Genomic DNA, 19,038 nt, shown 5'->3' on the forward strand with positions numbered 1-19,038 from the left:
GGAGAAAATGGGAAGGAAGAAGTGGGTTTGATGGGAAATTATCAATCTGCCTTCCAGCTATTCACTTTTTTTTTTTTCACCATATATTCTTTTTCCCTTATATACTATTAAATTTTTGTCTTAGTACTATAGGCATACAAGTAAATTTATACAATCTGCATTTTTTATCCTCTCATTTTTCTTTTTAACTAAACAAAAAAAAAAAAATTTATATCCCTTTACTTTTCCACTACCCCCAACCAAACACCATGAGAGAAAAATAAAATCTCTTCTGTCTCTTAACTCTCAACTTTTCCATTCCTTCTCTATTTTTTATCCCTCACTTGTGACTTTTCCACCACAATCAAACGAACCCTAAATTTTTTACAAAAGAATTATTATTATTATTATTATTATTATTATTATATATTTTTAAGGTTTAGGAACAACAATACTAGGTAAGCTATTTAGGCCTGGTTCACACCTTGGAAGAGAAGAACAAAAAGAAGCTATAACATCCATCCACCCTGACTACCTGAATGATTTCATTATAGAAAATATATCCTAACTTAGTTGAAACAAGTTATCATTCATAAGTAGGGCTTGGAAGCAAGCAACATGACAAAATAACCTTTATTTGGTTTGGCTAACAACTTTCCTACACAGTAAGTATAATTAGAGCGGGAGGCTTTAGTCCTGTTTAGAAATATCAATCTCTTGCTAAGCACTTAAGAGGAGAAAACTTGGTAACTTATATATTTTTTGAATGTTACATATTTAAGATTCGTGAAAAAAAAAAAAATCTGAATTAGTAAATGGATCCACACTATTAGACAAAAAAACCGATAACATTCATGTTAATTTCTAGGGGCAAACCAACTTAAAAATGTCTAGTGAGTATGCCTAAAAGGCTAAACTGTAACCAATTTTCTCGGTTCAACAACTTTGGGCTCAATAAAGTATGTAAAGGTTACCTGAAATTTGCAGTATTGGGTCAGTCAGGCTGAGATAGGCTTTGGGCTTGTGGGATTTGTACTAGCCCAATACTTTTGGGCCTACAAATTTTTTTCCCTCCCAGATCAAAGATTAACCGCGTGCATAGAACTTGATAAGAAAATCCACATTTTATTTTATGGTCCTTTTGATATGTGTGGAATTGTAACTCTGTGCCTATGGAAAGATTAGAGCTAACAAATGAAGATGATTAACACCAGATAATGTGATTTTGGTTTGGTATATGCTATCATAATTTTTATTTTTATCTTTTAGCTTTTAAATCCTATTCCTACTAGATTAGGAGTCCACATTAGTATGATATACGATGCAACATACAATCCTATGCGCCATTGGTTTTTTTTTTTTTTTTTTAAATAAAGATTAATTATCAACAAGCTGACACCATAAATTAATTATTCAATCGCTGATGACGTTTATTGTTAAGAAGGGTGTACAATGCAATGAAATAAGGAGGTAGTAGCTTTATTTTTTCTCTTGAGAAACAAAAGAGGCAGTAGTGAACTTACAAATTTGAATTCGGACTGCAAATGTTAGAAAAAAATAGAAAGTGCTGTTAGAAATATAAATTGATGAATATCGCCCGCATTACTCTAATATCATCACCATTCACAACTACATAAGACTTGAATTTACAACCCATTTAAGTCCTCCAATAACAAGTCTTTGTTTCTAAAATTGTTATGAACGAGCTAATAGACTATGTAAATTTAAGTCCTTGTTCATGCAATTCTATTTTGTTCTCTGCTGGAAGCAGCAGTTAACTACTTTTATAATTCGGACTGAATAAGGTTATTTCATTCAACCAAAAAGAAGGGGATTGTTAATGGAGATACCTGCTCTTCCCACTCTCTTTTATTGTCTCATTGCTTTCTCAACTTTCTTGAAATTCTGCATTGCAGATGACACTTGACACCATAGTCCGGGGCAATCGATTATAGGTGTCCAAACTTTGCTTTCCTCAGGCCAAGTTTTTAAGCTAGGCTTCTTCTCTTCAGGAAACAAGAGCAGTTATTTGGGCATATGGTAAAAGAAGAACCCAGGGACAAGTGTGTGGATAGCCAACTAGAACAACCTACTCACATATCCATCTGAAGTATTCACCATCAGCAACAATCAAACACTTAATTCTTCTCAACAAAAGAAACCTCACTATTTGGTATTTGGATTCACCCAGGGCAGCTCAGACACAAGTTGCTCAGCTTTTGGGTGTAACATGTAATCAATCCTTACTATCATCTTAAATGTACATATCCTAAATTAAAAGACAGATTTATAGAATTTTTCCATAGATACCTTTACACCCATTGAATAGATGTAACTGCCATCTAATTCACTGAAAAAGAAGAAATTTAACACACACACACACACACACAATGAAAGCATGGCAGACAATATAGTGCTTAATCATTTTGTAAACACATTGAAACAAAACTTCACATCATCCAGAAAAACTAACATATGAGTTGTGTAGCCCAAATTAGTTTAACAAAATAGACTCCTCTAAAGTTATAACTACAATCCATTTTGACATAATGGGTCCGTTTGGATAGCACTTATTGTTGCTGAAAGTTGCTAAAAACTGATTGTTGCTGAAACACTGTAGCAAAATAATTTTTAAATGTATAAATAGTATTGTGGGACCCACTTTTAATATTTTTAATACATAAACAGTGCGTAAACAGTGCGTTCACTGTTCACGCACAGTAAATTTTGTCCCCTCCAGTCAACAAGTGCGGCCAAAGAAAAAAAAAAAAAAAAAAAAAAAAAAAACGGAGTAAAACGTAACTCAACTTTAAGCAACAAACCGTTCTATCCAACACAGTCAATAACTAATGCCAATACTAATTACACAACACCAAGAAACTTTGTTGACTCTTTTCTTTCACTAAGTTAAAGTTTGTTACTTATGTACAGCTCATCAGCATCCATGATTCCTCAACGTCCTGCAAGAATTAAAATCAGTTTAGTAACAATGTAGAAAAAACCTACACCGAGATTTGTGGGTTTTTAGAATGAAATTAAGAAATACTTCAAGCCTTTACCAAATGAACATGTCCACCAAGGTAAATGTTCTAAGCAGGTTACCATGCCAGAAATTATATAATAAGAAGATATTTTTTTTACTTAACACAAGACAATTGTAAACAGAAGACACCGTGCTCCCAAAGAAAATCAGAGAATAGAAATATCATACAACTAAAACAAACATTTCAAAGTAAAGCCAAAGCCAACTAGACCACCACAAAACACGAGTTTGAGTCCAAGTTTGTATCATCCCTTGACACACATTCATAATTACATCCCTGGTTGTTAGTTAAGGGTTTTTTTCGATTAAAAAAAACATCTCTAAGTGTTGAATGTGTCTTATGTGTAGGCTGCTGTCCCTTGCTCAACAATAATTGATCACCCATATATTCTTTTCATTCATAACACCTTCATTCTTAAATTGTTTAAGAGAAATATTTAACCCTCCTCTGAAACGTAAATTTGATCTAAAGAACAAACTAAGAACATTAAATTGTTTATAATAGAAGAAAAAAAAAAGGCACATTAACTTGTTTAAGATGAAAATAAATTTCAGCAATACATATCACAGAGAAAATGTGCTAGCTTAGCTTTTGGTAAAAAATTTCGGGATTTAATTCCACCATCGCCAAGTTAATTGGTATGGATGAGAGGGATGTCTAAATAAAAAAGGCTTCACAAGACTACAGCCTATTACTGCCTCCAAACCAAGAAAAGTTACAAAGTAGAGGCACAACCACCTACATGGGGGAACAATGAAAAAAACTAGATGCACAGAAACAACCACCAAAACAGTATTATAAATCATTGAGAAAAGTTTCCAACTTAGCTTCTTGGCTTGGCAGTTTTTTTTTTTTTTTGGGGAAGTTGTGTTTGGATTATGGATTGAGTTTCCCCTTCACAAGGTTGGTGTGGGGTTAGAAGAATGACTATAAGGAAAGGTGAAACATCGCACAGCCTGTTGCTGCCACCAAATCAGGAAAAGTTACATCACACAGAAACAACCACCAAAACAGGTTAAACTTGAAACATAATGCAGTAGGGAAACAACCACCTAAATTGGCCAAGTGTTGAATGTGTCTTATGTGCAGGCTAGTGTCCCTTACTCAAAAATAATTGATCACCCATATACTCTCTATGTTTATAACACCAATGACTTCATTCTTAGAGAAATATTTATCCCTCCTCTAAGACATAACTTTGAACTAAATAACAAACTAAGAACATTAACTTGTTTTAGTAATAAAATAAAAAACTGAACATTAACTTGGTATGAGATTAAAATAAATTTCAGCAAAACATATCGCAAAGAAAAAGTGCTAGCTTAGCTTTTTGGTAAATTTTTTGGTATTGAATTCACCATCACCAAGTTAGTGTGGATGAGAGGGATGTCTAAAAAAAAAAGGCTTCACATGACTACAGCCTATTGCTGCCTCCAAACCAGGAAAAGTTTCAAAGTAGAGGTACGACCACCTAAATGGGGGAATGGTGAAATAAGCTAGATGCAAAATTTAGCATACTCCATAATAATAAAAATATATCCAAAAACCACAAAGTGATCCACAATCTCTTGCAAAGCAACAATCATATATTATCACATATCTCATTGCTACAGTTAGAAATCACTCTTATGAACCAAGGATTGATTTGTCGATCAACATGTTTTCAACTACCGAAAAATAAAAGGCTAGAAAGATGCTAACAACCTATCAACTTCCAGAATTATAGAAACCTTAGTAACCAAATGCTGTTAAGTCAAAGACAATACACACACACAAAGAGCATTGGCAAGCATCTTCATCCCAATGCAAGCATGAAGCATGGCAGACACAATTAAGCACTCCATCATTTTTGTACACACACTGAAACCAAACTGCATATCATCCAGAAATGCTAAGAATGGTGTAAACAAAATGGAGTTTAACGGTATAAAAACTACAACACAATTTCACAAAATAAAATCAAGTCAATAATAAGAAAATAAACACCATCAAAAAGCTTTTTTGAATCTTTTCTTTAGCTGAGATAAAGTCTATTACTTATCTATAGCTCATTACCAACCGTGATTGTTTGTGATTTTATAGCAGCAGTAGATTTATTTTTTAATAAGTAATCGGACCATTTATCGATTTATGCTAAAAGCAAAAGGAGATAAAATAACACAAATCAGTGTAGTATCATATGGAAAAAATCTACACTGATACTTGAAGGTTTTCTGGATACATATTAAGAAACACTCCAAACCTTTACCACAAAAACAAGTGTACCAAGGGGGATCAGGGACCAGGGTAAATGATCTAAGCAGGTTCCAAAGCCAGCAATTATTTAATAATAAGAAATCTAGCAAAATAGCAAAGGGCAATCATAAAGAGAAGACATGTGTTCCAGAAGAAACTAAGAGAGTACAAATATACAAAAGTCTTACTCTCTCCTTACTCTCTTGACCATCTATTTCTTCACTATCCGGTTGCTATGGATTTGTGGTCTATGGTTTTGGGTTTATTTGGAGTAAGCAGGGTTATGCCACAGGCTGTTGTGGGGCTTCTAGCTTGTTGGCAAGGCAAATTTGGTTGTCATATATGGTTAATTGTTCCCCATTGCTTAATGTGGTGTCTTTGGAGGGAAAAGAATAGTAGGTGTTTTGAAGATAATGAGAGATCCATACCAAACCTCAAGCTTTTTTTTCTTTAGGACTTTATTAGATTGGTTAGCTACTTTGCAAAACCAATCATTCTCTTCCTTTATTGATTCTTGTAATTTTTGTTGACCCCTTGTTCACTCCCTGTGTACTAGGGTGTCCCTTTTGATATCAATAAAATCTATTACATATCAAAAAAAAAAATATATATATATATATATATACAAAATTCTTAGTAAAAGAAGCAACACAAATACAATATATGTCATCAACTGTATAAGATGAAATAATTTTCAGCATTATAAATCACTGAGAAAAAGTTTCCAACTTAGCTTCTTGGGAGTTTTTTTTTTTTTTTTTTTTGGAGTCGTGTTACGATTATGGATTGAGATTCACCTTCACCAGGTTGGTATGGGGTGAGAGGAATGACTATAGGGAAAGGTTTCTAAAGCCTACAGCCTGTTGCTGCATCCAATCAGCAAAAGTTACATGGCAGAGAAACAACCACGGTGTTACGATTATGGATTGAGATTCACCTTCACCGGGTTAGTATGGGGTGAGAGGAATGACTATAGGGAAAGGCTTCCAAAGCCTACAGCCTATTGCTGCATCCAATCAGCAAAAGTTACATGGCAGAGAAACAACCACCCAAACAGGCAAAACACCTAAATTTTGGGGGGTTGTAACTTTTGATTTTTGACACCAACCTCACTACTACATTAATAAATCACTCTTACGAATCAAGGATTGATTTGTCCACCAACTCGTTTTCAATTACATAAAATTAAAAGGCTAAAAATATGCTCACTATCTATGAACTTCTAGGATTTTCCATTCCAAATAAGTGAACATATTCATTAGTGAGCTACAACAGGGGCAAAACCAATTACCAAACACAAGTGCTTATACACATTTATAGAAACAGTAGCAACCAAATCTTGTAAGTTTAAGACAATATTCTGACAAAGAAAAAACATCTCATTAAAACTACCATACTTGCAAAGTCATTGAACTACATCCCATTAAAGCCAATGTGTAACCCCAATTCTTGCATAAGGGTCTATACTAGTTGGTTTTTACTTCTACTTTAAACAATTGTGTAAAAAAATATACTAATTCACAAAATATTAAAAGAGGGAAAAAGATGAACAATGGAATAAAATGGGGTCAACAAAAAAATACATCTTAGCATAACCACTTTATTGGGATAAAAATATTCAAACAATGCTAAGGAAAAAGTGATAACAAAATAAGCTCAAAAAGAGGTTTTTAAACAAGTATTTTCAATTCTTAACCACCCAAAGCAAGAAATAATTATTGATGAGCTACTTTGCCCATGAATATGGTGCTATGGGAATCCTTTCAGTAAGAAGAATGTCATATGAGGCAATTAACGATTTAAGATGTACAAGCAATATCTTTAGCATACTATGATCACAATTGACAGATTAAGAAAAATGTATTAATAATACATTTTTAATAATCCAAGGAAATCATGAAGAACATTTAATGCAATTGTGAAAACATGAATTTAAAAGAGGTCACCAGAACATTATCAAGAAAGAAAGGAATAATTTTAATTTACTAATGAAATCAGAATCTATGGTGATAAGAAGATCAGGGAGGGAATACTGATTCAGTCCAAGCAGCAAATGACAAGTTAACCACAACTGAAGAAACAAAGTGGAAATTAGATCCCATGGCCAGTCGATTGCAAAGGACAAACGCTCACCAAATACACAAGAAGTAATGCATGAATTCACAACACAAAACAAAAGTGTGTGCGGTAAAGAAAAAATGAAATTCTAATCTAGATACACATAGCACATCAATCATACCTTCTTGGCAGCTTTGGCTGGCAAGTCCTCAAGCATAGCATCTGCACTCACAGCTGCATGTTGGGACCATAAGGAAAAAAAAGGTGTTGTGGGGGGCCATTAGAATCAAAATTATATGACTTTAGTTCACATTAAAGTGTTACTTTATACATAATTACCCATTAAGGAAAAATGTGACACGCATACAGTGATGATGATCTCAGGCAACATGTGTAAAAGACAAATTACAGAGGCTGTTTGAGCCCTTAAGATGCCATCTGTACCCAAATAATCAAAATTAAATTATATTGCTAAAGCAAGTACCTCCATGGATTTCATCTCATCCAGCGCAGCAATCTCTATTTTAGAACCCAAGGTTGTGTTCTCTAAAGATTTCAGTTCATCTCCACCCTCTTCAGCTTCCCTTTTCCGTTTTTTGGACACTGCAACCTTGTAATTCGGTTTTTTTGACACTGCAGCCTGGTAAAAGGAATAATTTTAATTTACTGACGAAATCAAATCCATTATGATGTCAAGATTAGGGAGGGAATCTAAATTTTTACCTGACGCTTTTTGGTAGCGCCAGACTCAACAATATAGTCTCTGTTTTCTGGGTCTGATTTAATCCTAATCTCAGCAGAGCAATTTGTACATTTGAGGCATATCAGGCAGCATTCAAAGTCTAGATACCTCTGCAACGAGAAACCAACCATTAAAAATTCAGTTCACCAAACATAGGATATTCAAATGTTGCATGAAGAAAAGAGTAGTGGGATAGAACATGGGGTTTTTTAATTTTATGAATCTCACACCTATCAAAATAAATTATGAATCTCACCAAAATAAGATATAAGAAAGGAAGGCAGATAGATGTAGGAAACAAAAAGATATCGAGAGAGAGAGAGAGAGAGAAATACGGTACCTCATCAAGAACCTCCCGCTTGCGGACAAAGAGATGGGTGCCCTGGTAAATATATTGGGAGCAGACGTTGCAGCGAATGTTGATAGGGAGAACGAAGGGGGCATTATCCACCACTGGTCTTGGCAGCTTAGTGGGCCTCGGTAACGGTCTCTTGCATCTAAAAGATACAAGCGGCGGTCTACATCTGCGGATCATCCTATGCGGTAAAGAAAAAATGAAATTCTAATCTAGATACACATAGCACATCAATCATACCTTCTTGGCAGCTTTGGCTGGCAAGTCCTCAAGCATAGCATCTGCACTCACAGCTGCATGTTGGGACCATAAGGAAAAAAAAGGTGTTGTGGGGGGCCATTAGAATCAAAATTATATGACTTTAGTTCACATTAAAGTGTTACTTTATACATAATTACCCATTAAGGAAAAATGTGACACGCATACAGTGATGATGATCTCAGGCAACATGTGTAAAAGACAAATTACAGAGGCTGTTTGAGCCCTTAAGATGCCATCTGTACCCAAATAATCAAAATTAAATTATATTGCTAAAGCAAGTACCTCCATGGATTTCATCTCATCCAGCGCAGCAATCTCTATTTTAGAACCCAAGGTTGTGTTCTCTAAAGATTTCAGTTCATCTCCACCCTCTTCAGCTTCCCTTTTCCGTTTTTTGGACACTGCAACCTTGTAATTCGGTTTTTTTGACACTGCAGCCTGGTAAAAGGAATAATTTTAATTTACTGACGAAATCAAATCCATTATGATGTCAAGATTAGGGAGGGAATCTAAATTTTTACCTGACGCTTTTTGGTAGCGCCAGACTCAACAATATAGTCTCTGTTTTCTGGGTCTGATTTAATCCTAATCTCAGCAGAGCAATTTGTACATTTGAGGCATATCAGGCAGCATTCAAAGTCTAGATACCTCTGCAACGAGAAACCAACCATTAAAAATTCAGTTCACCAAACATAGGATATTCAAATATTGCATGAAGAAAAGAGTAGTGGGATAGAACATGGGGGTTTTTTAATTTTATGAATCTCACACCTATCAAAATAAATTATGAATCTCACCAAAATAAGATATAACAAAGGAAGGCAGATAGATGTAGGAAACAAAAAGATATCGAGAGAGAGAGAGAGAGAGAAATACGGTACCTCATCAAGAACCTCCCGCTTGCGGACAAAGAGATGGGTGCCCTGGTAAATATATTGGGAGCAGACGTTGCAGCGAATGTTGATAGGGAGAACGAAGGGGGCATTATCCACCACTGGTCTTGGCAGCTTAGTGGGCCTCGGTAACGGTCTCTTGCATCTAAAAGATACAACCGGCGGTCTACATCTGCGGATCATCCTGCTTCTAGAGGAGAAGGCAAACACAACGGGAGACGAAATTTCTTTTCTTTTCTTTTCTTTTCCCGAATGAAGAAACTCACTAGGGTAAGCCGTTTGGCAATACATCTTCTCATTTATATAGAACGCAGATCTCATAATACTTTTTAAGGCTTGAATACCTGATATACCCTCACGCATTTGCTAAATGAAAAAATTACCAGCCAGCAAATAACCTCACCTCCCTGACTTTCCAGCGACTAGACTGTGCCCAAGGTCATACTACAACTATTCTCGCTAAAACATGTACTGAACGCGAAAATCGCACCAAAATCCAGAGATAATTTTTCCTTCCCTACATTTTCACAATGGAACTGAGTAAGAGACAAACTTACAATACGGACGTCCTGATCATCGAGCGAAATAGGCGGCGAATCCGGAAGCCTAACTTCCCTTAACTGCACTTGTGCCCGGTCCGAGGGTTTCGGAGGCTTACAACAACAACAAAAAAATTAACAACAACCAAATAATGAATCAGAAGAGCAACACCAGTAACTAAATAAGCTGCGATTACATTTCAATTTTCACAAAGAATCAGAGTAACAGTACAGAAAGGCAGAAACGGCAAAATAACCAAATTCAATTATACTGAAAGGGTTACCGGGAATGAGAGGAGGGATTGGAGGGAGGACACGGAGTTGCGAATGGCGTGCATGAGCTCGATGCGCTGAGCGGGAGTCGGAGGCGAAGGGCCGAGGAGGGCCGATTCGATTGAACTTCTTTTTTTTTCTTTTTTTCTTTTTTCTTCTTTTTCTTCTTCTTCTCTCTTCAGTTTTGACCGAGACTGACTGAACTTCTCTTCTTGTGCCTTTTGTTTTAGTTGTGTGTGTGTGTGTGTGTGTGTGTGTGTGTGTGTGTGTGTGTGTGTGTGACAGTACAGAAAGGCAGAAACGGCAAAATAACCAAATTCGATTATACTGAAAGGGTTACCGGGAATGAGAGGAGGGATTGGAGGGAGGACACGGAGTTGCGAATGGCGTGCATGAGCTCGATGCGCTGAGCGGGAGTCGGAGGCGAAGGGCCGAGGAGGGCCGATTCGATTGAACTTCTTTTTTTTTCTTTTTTTCTTTTTTCTTCTTTTTCTTCTTCTTCTCTCTTCAGTTTTGACCGAGACTGACTGAACTTCTCTTCTTGTGCCTTTTGTTTTAGTTGTGTGTGTGTGTGTGTGTGTGTGTGTGTGTGTGTGTGTGTGTGTGTGTGTGGGGCTCTTGTTTAATTGTTTTGTGTGAGTTCCGACACCTCACGTGAACTCTAATTAGTTGAAATTTCAAATGTACTTGGGCTTAGCCTTGGGTAAAGAGAAAGTAATTGAGGTTATTTTAACTTAGTTTTTACTTTTAATAATAATACAACTTTTTTATTTAAAGAAAAGGTTAGTGAAAAAGTGGATATTATTATTATTATTATTATGAGCTATTTCAAATATGATAAAATAATGTTATCAGAATTAAGACTCTTTGGTCCTTTTTTTTAATTTGAACTAAAATAACAATTTTAAACTTACGGTCTGTTTGGATATAATTTATTATTGTTAAAAATTGATTGTTGCTAAAAACACTATTACAAAATAATTTTTAAATATATAAATAGTAATGTGAGATCCATTTTTAATATTTTTTAATACGTAAACAGTGCACACACTGTTTATGAACAATACTTTTTGTCTCTCAAAGTCAATAAATGCAGGCCAAAAAAAAAAAAGAGAAAACGCAACGCAAGAGGAACACAACGCAACTTTCGGCTGTATCCAAACCAATACTAATACTATACACAAATTTTACCAAACGTTTTAATATAATTTTTAAAATTATGTTTTCCAAATGTACGTTTTAAAAACACAATTTTTAAAAACGCTCATTTTTAAACAACTTATCCAAACAGACCCATAGAATCGTACATTTTCTCATTAATAATAATAAATAAATAAATAAAAAGATTACGTTTTTGTTTCTTTGTAAAAACACATGTGCTGTACTAATTTTTTTTTAAAAAAAAAAAACACACAACTTCTTAAAAAAAAAAATTTAAAAACACACACATCTGCCGTTATTGCACCCAAAAAAAAAATCCGTACACACATTTTAGTGGGAGGGTGTTTGGTACAACGATTCAAACACATTTTTCAGTTTTTAAACAACATTACACGCATTTTCATTTATTTTCTCACTCACACGTATTTTCACACATGTTTTCAAACAATAAAACACATGTACCAAACACCCCCAACTTCTGTTGCTTTTTTTTTTTTTTTTGGTTAAACATATATTTCAAGTTTCTAGTTATCATCCAAATTAAAAACTCCTCAATTTTAGCTACAAATTTTACCATTCCACTAATTTCTCCCCACTATCAGCCATTACTTGATCGGTTATTCAATCAGCCCACTACAAAGCAGTTAACCAAAATCACAATACTTACCCCTACCTTTAGATTACATATATATATATATATATATATATTTTTTTTTTTTTTTTACGATTGTGGAAAGTACCTTTAATGTTGAAGAGGGCATATACATGGGGTTATAAGCTAGTTTTTGTAAAGTGTCTCACCCAAACTCATCCAATGTGCCCACAATGCAATTCAACAAAATTTTGATATATCACCCTAAAAAAAAGACAAAAAAAAAAAAAAAATGAGTAAGGATTAAATATAACTACTTTCTCTAAGTAATCTTTAAACGTATTAATTATATTGCAATCTTATCCAAATTGAACAGTTTGTTAAGTTTAATACTATTTTTTTCATTGATTAAGATTGCAATATATATATATATATATATTTGTAGGGATCGGTTTGAGCACTTCTCCTGTTGGATGAGTGGACTCAGACCCAACTAGCCCAATATAATGAATTTGTAGAAAATGGGTTTAAGAACTAGGCCTAGTGAGAATTGCAACAACTAAACATGGTAGTGAATGGGTGGAATGGCAAGAACATAAGCTAAAGTATGAAATTCTGCTCCTCGACACTCTCTTGAGGAACGTGTAATTCTACTATTTCATCAGTGCTTGACTACAAAGGTTGAGAGGGTTCTACAAATTGCTATTGTATTTTCTACTTCTAACTGTCCATCCCCCTTCAGAAGGATTTCTTACATTATATACCCCTTTCAGTTGATCTTAGCCCTACATTTGTTGATCAAGCAGGTCACTACTTGAGTGCCTGTCCCATCAACTGCTTCCCATTCTTTCTGTGAGTTGCAGCAACCAAGGCAGCACTGTTCAGGGTCATTTCCTCATTAATGCGGCCAGAACGTTAGTTGTGGTCATTTATATGGAGGTGACAGTTTATCTAGAATGCTCCTCCACCATCTTCTATGGCTAACATTGTACTTTTCTTTCTCTTGGGATGCTCTGGAGGTTGCCTTTGATGGCCTGTTGCTTCTTCCTCATATGGTCTGGTTGATAAGCAGGTCACTTGAGTGCCTGTCCATTAGTCCCTTCCCATTCTTTCTGTGGGTTGCAGCAACCAAGCAGCACTGTTAAAGGTCATTTCCTCATTAATGCGCCAGAACGTTAGTTGTGGTCATTTAATGTGGAGGTGACAGTTTATCTAGAATTGCTCCTCCACCATACTTCTATGGCTAACGCATTGTACTTGTTCTTTCTCTTGGGATGCTCTAGGAGGCTGCCTTTGATGGCCTGTTGCTTCTTCCTCCTATGGTTTGGTTGGCCGAGGACAAGATTGTCCTCGGCGATGTTCCTAGGCAATTTGGACTTTCTCACTTCTCCTTGGAACGTTTCTTCCTCCTCGGCGTGGCCTTGGGCTTGGTACAAACTAGGCCAGGGTTGTCTAATTCTTTGGCCCCACAATAGTCCCTCAAAATCTTGCTGTCCGGCTCTTCGAACAGAGAGGAGGATTTTGATGTCCTCAGACCTTTGTCATGGCTTGTCAAGTCTTGTCCTCCATCAGTGCCAGAGTCTTTTCACCTGTCCAAGGCACGTTCCTAGTGCTTTGGTATATGGAGCGCGTCCTCATTAAATTCTAGCGGCTCTGTGTTCTCCATGTTCAACGGTATGATAGTAATCGAACGATGGAGATCTCTTTGATTTTATAGGCGGAAAAACTCGCACGGTTACTTTTAACTGGAGGTATAAATACCCATTTAAACCGATTTGCCTCTTCACTTTTGCATTCAAGAATTCCTGCACTCGTATCCTGAGTTCAGTCAAATCTCCACCCAAACTCACGCCTTTTTTCAGCATAAAAAGCCTGTCCGAGGAGCTTTTCTTATTTCTGTAAGTCCTCCTATCTCTCTCTAAGTTTCTTTTCCCTTTATTCCTCATTTTCTTTAGTCTTTCCTCGAGTCTCTCAGCTGTTTCTAGGGATAGGTAGGTTTAAAAAGTTGGTTGAGTCTGAAGAGGCAATGGAGAAGTTCATCGCAGATTATAGCATACCCAGTAACGTGGGTTTAAGATACTGTGAAGAGGGGGAAGGGCATTTTAAGAGGCAAGAGGGTGAGGTGGTGATTCTTATAATCGCCTTCTTAGAAGGTGGTATGAGAATTCCTATGGGGCCAATGATGAGGGGCTACCTTAGGCATTTCCGGTTAGGTCCCACATAGTGCACCACCAATGTGTTTAGGATATTGGGTTGTGTGGACGCCTTAAACGAGAAAATGCAGTTGAGGTTAACTCACCATGATGTGAACTGGTGTTACAACCTCCAACACCTAAAGGGCAAGTCCTACTACATGAAGACGAGAGATGATAAGGTCCGGCTTATTCAGTGCCTCCTCGGGTCCAGTAAGGGGTTAGATAAGGACTTTCTCATTGTGTCCGAAAGGTGACACGATGGCCTCCATTGTCCAACGGAGGAGGGGACACTAGGTGGGGTATTTAGAGTAGGAGTGGGTTTGATCTTTTGTGTTATTGTGGTTTACATTGTTTGGTTGCTAATACGAATGTGCTTTCTTTTTTACAGATCCACACACTTTTGAACGGCACTTTCATTGGTCAACAAGGGGGATTTGGAGACCATCCTAAGGGCAGAGGTCTTTGTGAACAAGGCAGATAACTAGGTTAGAGCTGCCCACAAGATCCTTAGCTACGATCTGATTTAGAAATCATTCTTGGCTCCAAAGTACGTGGTTAGAGCCAAAGACCCTCGGCTTCATAAAATCACCATAGCAGAGCACGGGTTCTTGATTTCTGAAGGGTCCCCTACCTCGGAAGGCGTTCCGTTGGCACGCCTTTCTTCATCCCCTCAAACTACAGAGGCCGAGGGTAGAAGACTAGAAGAAGAAGAGGAAGTTGCTGATTTGGGTCCATTCGAGGACGAATTTGGCGCATTTGACCAAGCCCATCCGTCCGAGGACCTCTCATTTGCAAGGACTTCTCTTCAAGCCGAGATAGGTTTCAAGAGACAACCCTAGACCTGCTTACTTGACCTGATTGAGGGCTAGCCAATGAGGGACACATCGGGGAAGTCCCAATCCAAGCCTCCTCCTCCTCCACCCAAGTCTCTGCCTGTTCAGACCAGGTCCTCTACCCAGTCTAAGCTTCCACCTCCTCCCCCTCAGCCAAGTTTGCCACTAAGGCCTGAGCCCTTCGACCCCAAACAGAAGAAGGATAAAGGCAAATGGCCTGTGGGAGCAGACAAACCTCGTTCCTTCCAGGAGGAGGATGAAGCTCGGCGGCCTCCTAAGCAGCAAAAGACCGAGCACCAGGGCCAAGGAAAGGAGGCGGCTATGTAGTTCGTGGCCCAAGTTTGGCTCCCTGCCCCAATGCTCTATGGGGAACCTCTGATGGATGACGCCTCCCTTAGGGACTTCTGAGAAGGCGAAGGAACTTTTGTGGCTAACGTATTGGAGAGGTCCCTACTACTCCCCGCCGACATGGCCGAGTTGGGGAACATGAGGAGGCAGGAGGTCCTCCTTAACCTCAAGAGGTATTTGGGCATGGTAAGACTTTTAACACCTGTGACTCCCTTGGTTTTTTGTTCTTTGGTTTCTTACTTACTGTGCACTTATTTCAATTGGCAGGTTGTCCAAGCTACTTTCAGGTTTGAGGAAGTGGCCAACAATCAAAGCAGGGTCATTGATCTCAAGCGTGAAAAGCACCTGGATGCTGCTCGGACTCTCAAGATGTTCGAGGTCGATCTTACGAAGGCCAGTGAGGACCTTAAGGAGTTGACCAGGGCCAGAGATAGCACTGAAGTAGGCCTGGCCGGTGCTCAAAAATAAGCCCAAGACCAGACGAGGCGTCTACTTGAAGCAGAAGATTAGCTAAAGATTTCCAAAGAGCAAATTGCTAATCTGAAGCAGAAGTTAGCCGAGGTTGAGGCGGCCAAGAAGGTCACTGAGTGGGCCAGAGATGAAGCCCTAAGGGCCAAAGAGGAGGCTAAATTTGGCAAGATAGAGGCTCAACTTTCTAAGGAAACGGCTGAGGAAGAGGCCTTTGCCTTGGGGGTGGTTGAGACCCAAGCCGCCTTTAAAGCTCAAGTCCCTGGGGTATGCAGGCTCTACTGTTCCCAGGTTTGGAATGGGTCCCTTAAACAAGCTAGAATTGAGGCTTCATCCGACCTGTGGAAGGTAGAGAATATATACTACCCTCTTGCCATCCATGAGGCTGCTCCCTTTAGCTCCAAGGCTGAGGTGGCACCTAAGGAAGTTGGTACTGCTCTAAATGAAGCTGCTTTGGCCATTACCATTTTTGATGAGCTTGCCAAGGAAGCTGAGCCTGCTGGGGTGACCAAAACAGATAAAGGTCCAAACAAGGAGGCACCCCAAGATGCCACAAAGTCCTCATCTAGTGCCCAAGCCCCTAATGCCGAGGAGGCACCTCTTTTAGTTGATCCTCTGCAGGTTATTCCCCCAACTGAGGGCTCCAAGGATCCTGAGACCCTTTCTGCTCAGCTCTCCAAGGAAGGGATCAAAATGAAGCTGAAGAAATAGGCCTCTTTGGCTAGCTCCAGTTGTATTTTTGCCTTATGTTTTTTTTTTTTTTTTAACATTGTAATGTGACTTTCAGATGGAATATACGAGATTTCTTTTTTACATTATGTGTTTATTGTTATTATGATGGGTTCTGCTACTTGTATAACCTGTGCTTTGATTATTAGCTAAACAATCTCAATAGTGCGACTTGCTTTTCATTTTGAAATAGCAGCCAAAAAAGGTAAAATCCATAATGATAATTTCCATTTAGNTTTACGTCAATGTTTCTCTTGAGAAACTCAATTAACTCCTCCTTCTCCTAAAGAGGCAGCTGGGCTCTAACCTGAAAGAACTTCTTTAGGTCACCACTAATGATCACCTTCTCTAGATTTTCACATTTTGCCTCCTCGGCCACCGCATCAAGAGGCGACACGGGGCCTTTGATTGCTATAAGTTCTTTTTAGCAATGGTCAAGGGCTTCGCGTCGAGCCGATGTGAAATGGCAGCCACTATACATTACCTTGTCGTGGATTGGCAACCACGGATTTCGAGAACCTGGTCCCCTGATGGGGATTTCACCTTCTGATGTAATGAGGAGGCAACAGCCCCCAAGGTATGGAGCTAGGGCTTGCCGACAATGGTTGTATATGGAGAGTAGGTGTCCACCACAATAAAGTTCACCTCCATTATCTCTGGGCCGGTCTAGATGGGTAGCCTAATCATGCCCTTTGGAATAACAAGCTTCCCGTCGAAGCTCATCAAAGAAGAGCTATAGGGCGTCAGGTCTTCTGATTTCAACCTCAGTCCCTTGTAGAGGTCTGGGTACATTACCTTGTCTGCGCTGCTATCATCCACCATCACTCTTTTTAGATCATAGTCCCCATTCTGAGAGTGATCACCAACGCATCGTCATGGGGCTGGGTGGTTCCGATCTTGTCTTCTCCTGAAAAACTCAAGATTAGGTGAAAATTCCTTCTAGCCTTCTTTGGTTCTGGTTGGGACTCCTCGGCGAGTAGCTGAGCCACAGATAGCACTCGTGAAGGGCGCGTGCCTGTTCTTCCCGGAGCGGCCAAGATCACATTGATTGTCCCTGCGGGTGGCCTTAGGGCATTATCTCTCTAGGGTTCCTGATGGGTCTGGCCTTGATGACCACTGGAATGATGCAGAAGGTGCCTCAGCTTTCCTTCTCGGACTAGCTGGTCTAGATAGTTCTGGAGGTTTCTGCAGTTCTCCGTGGTATGTCCGTGGTCCTGGTGGTATTGGCAATAAAAGTTCTGGTTGCGGCTTGTGGACTCTCCCGCCATCTTATTCGGCCATTTAAAGTATGGCTCGTTCATGATTTTCTCCAACACTCGATGTACTGGTTCTCGGAACATAGCGCCAACGATATGTGTGTTAGTTGCTCCAAGTTGCCCTACAGAATCTCTCATCGAGCTGCTGCTCTTATATCGGTCCGACCTGAAATCCCTCATCTCTTGAAGGATAGCCTTCTCTTTTCCCTTGCCTTACAGCTGGTCTTCCTCTACTCGTTTGTACTTATCGATCCGATCCATCAGTTGGCGCATGCTGGTGGTAGGCTTGCCAGTCAGAGACTTCCTTAAGCCATGCCCGGTTGGGAGACCATTTTTGAATGTGCTGATGGCGACATCATCAAAATTGTCGTTCATTTCATTATACATCTCCCAATATCTATCTGAGTAGGTTTTCAGAGTTTCTCCATCATGCATGGATAAAGACAATAACGCACTCACAGGCCGAGGAGCTCTGCTGTTTGTGACGAAACGGGAGGCAAAGGCTTGGGTTAGCTGCTTATACGAATCTATGGAGTTCGTCTTTAAGCCATTGAACCACCTCATCGCCATTGGTCCCAAGCTAGATGGGAAATCCTTACACATAGCCTCGTTTTTAGAATGGACAACCATTCTTTGGTTAAACTGGCTCACATGCTCCATGGGGTCCGTTTTGCCATTATAGATGGTGAAGGTTGGCTGCTGGAATCTTCGAGAAGTGTAACCCCTTCTAATGGCGTGTGAAAGTGACTTGGAAAGTTGATCCAGTGCTTTACTCATGGCATCGTATCCCAAGCCCTTAGGAAATGGGCTTTATGTTCACGCCTCGCATAGTGCTCTTCTTCGTGGAGAAGGTCTCGCTTGGAGGAGTTCTTGATCTTTACCTATAGTCATCGTCACTTTCATCGTCAGAGGTAGGTCAGGGCTAGATCGAGATCGCCTTCATTATGCATAGCGCAGCTTTCTTTTCAAGTCGTCTATCTCTCGTTGCATGGCCTGCTTATCATCCCTGTCTTTGGGTCACGTGACTCCTAACCTCTTTTGATTGTCAGGGCCTGGTTGTTATTTTTGTCTCTGGAG

General features: G+C 38.8%; 3 protein-coding genes across 6 annotated transcripts; all 3 read right to left on the reverse strand.

The window, feature by feature from the left end:
* Window positions 1-2,378: 2,378 nt before the first annotated feature.
* Window positions 2,379-8,593, reverse strand: LOC136063563 (uncharacterized). Its single transcript, XM_065764145.1, has 5 exons — window positions 8,399-8,593; window positions 8,040-8,168; window positions 7,801-7,956; window positions 7,498-7,538; window positions 2,379-2,939 (listed from the first exon to the last, which is right to left on the reverse strand). The coding sequence occupies exons 1-5, from the start codon at window positions 8,591-8,593 to the stop codon at window positions 2,915-2,917; spliced, it is 546 nt and encodes a 181-aa protein (XP_065620217.1). The 3' UTR covers window positions 2,379-2,914.
* Window positions 8,594-8,604: 11 nt separating this feature from the next.
* Window positions 8,605-10,605, reverse strand: LOC112027636 (uncharacterized). 4 transcript variants are annotated; one of them, XM_065764162.1, is made up of 5 exons: window positions 10,391-10,605; window positions 9,556-10,220; window positions 9,196-9,324; window positions 8,957-9,082; window positions 8,605-8,694 (listed from the first exon to the last, which is right to left on the reverse strand). In XM_065764162.1, the coding sequence occupies exons 2-5, from the start codon at window positions 9,928-9,930 to the stop codon at window positions 8,644-8,646; spliced, it is 681 nt and encodes a 226-aa protein (XP_065620234.1). In that variant the 5' UTR covers window positions 9,931-10,220; window positions 10,391-10,605; the 3' UTR covers window positions 8,605-8,643. The 4 variants fall into 4 exon arrangements, with proteins under 4 accessions (XP_065620234.1, XP_065620226.1, XP_065620240.1 ...); XM_065764154.1 differs by having other exon boundaries at window positions 8,957-9,112; window positions 10,391-10,598; XM_065764168.1 differs by having other exon boundaries at window positions 8,617-8,706; window positions 8,957-9,112; window positions 10,391-10,594.
* A 7,569-nt stretch (window positions 10,606-18,174) lies between these two features.
* LOC112027627 (uncharacterized) lies at window positions 18,175-18,738 on the reverse strand. The gene has a single exon (XM_024060282.2). The coding sequence runs from the start codon at window positions 18,736-18,738 to the stop codon at window positions 18,175-18,177; it is 564 nt and encodes a 187-aa protein (XP_023916050.2).
* Between the last annotated feature and the right edge of the window lie 300 nt (window positions 18,739-19,038).

This window comes from Quercus suber, unplaced genomic scaffold (assembly GCF_002906115.3).
Source record: "Quercus suber isolate HL8 unplaced genomic scaffold, Cork oak 2.0 scaffold_21, whole genome shotgun sequence".
Taxonomy (NCBI): Eukaryota; Viridiplantae; Streptophyta; class Magnoliopsida; order Fagales; family Fagaceae; genus Quercus; species Quercus suber.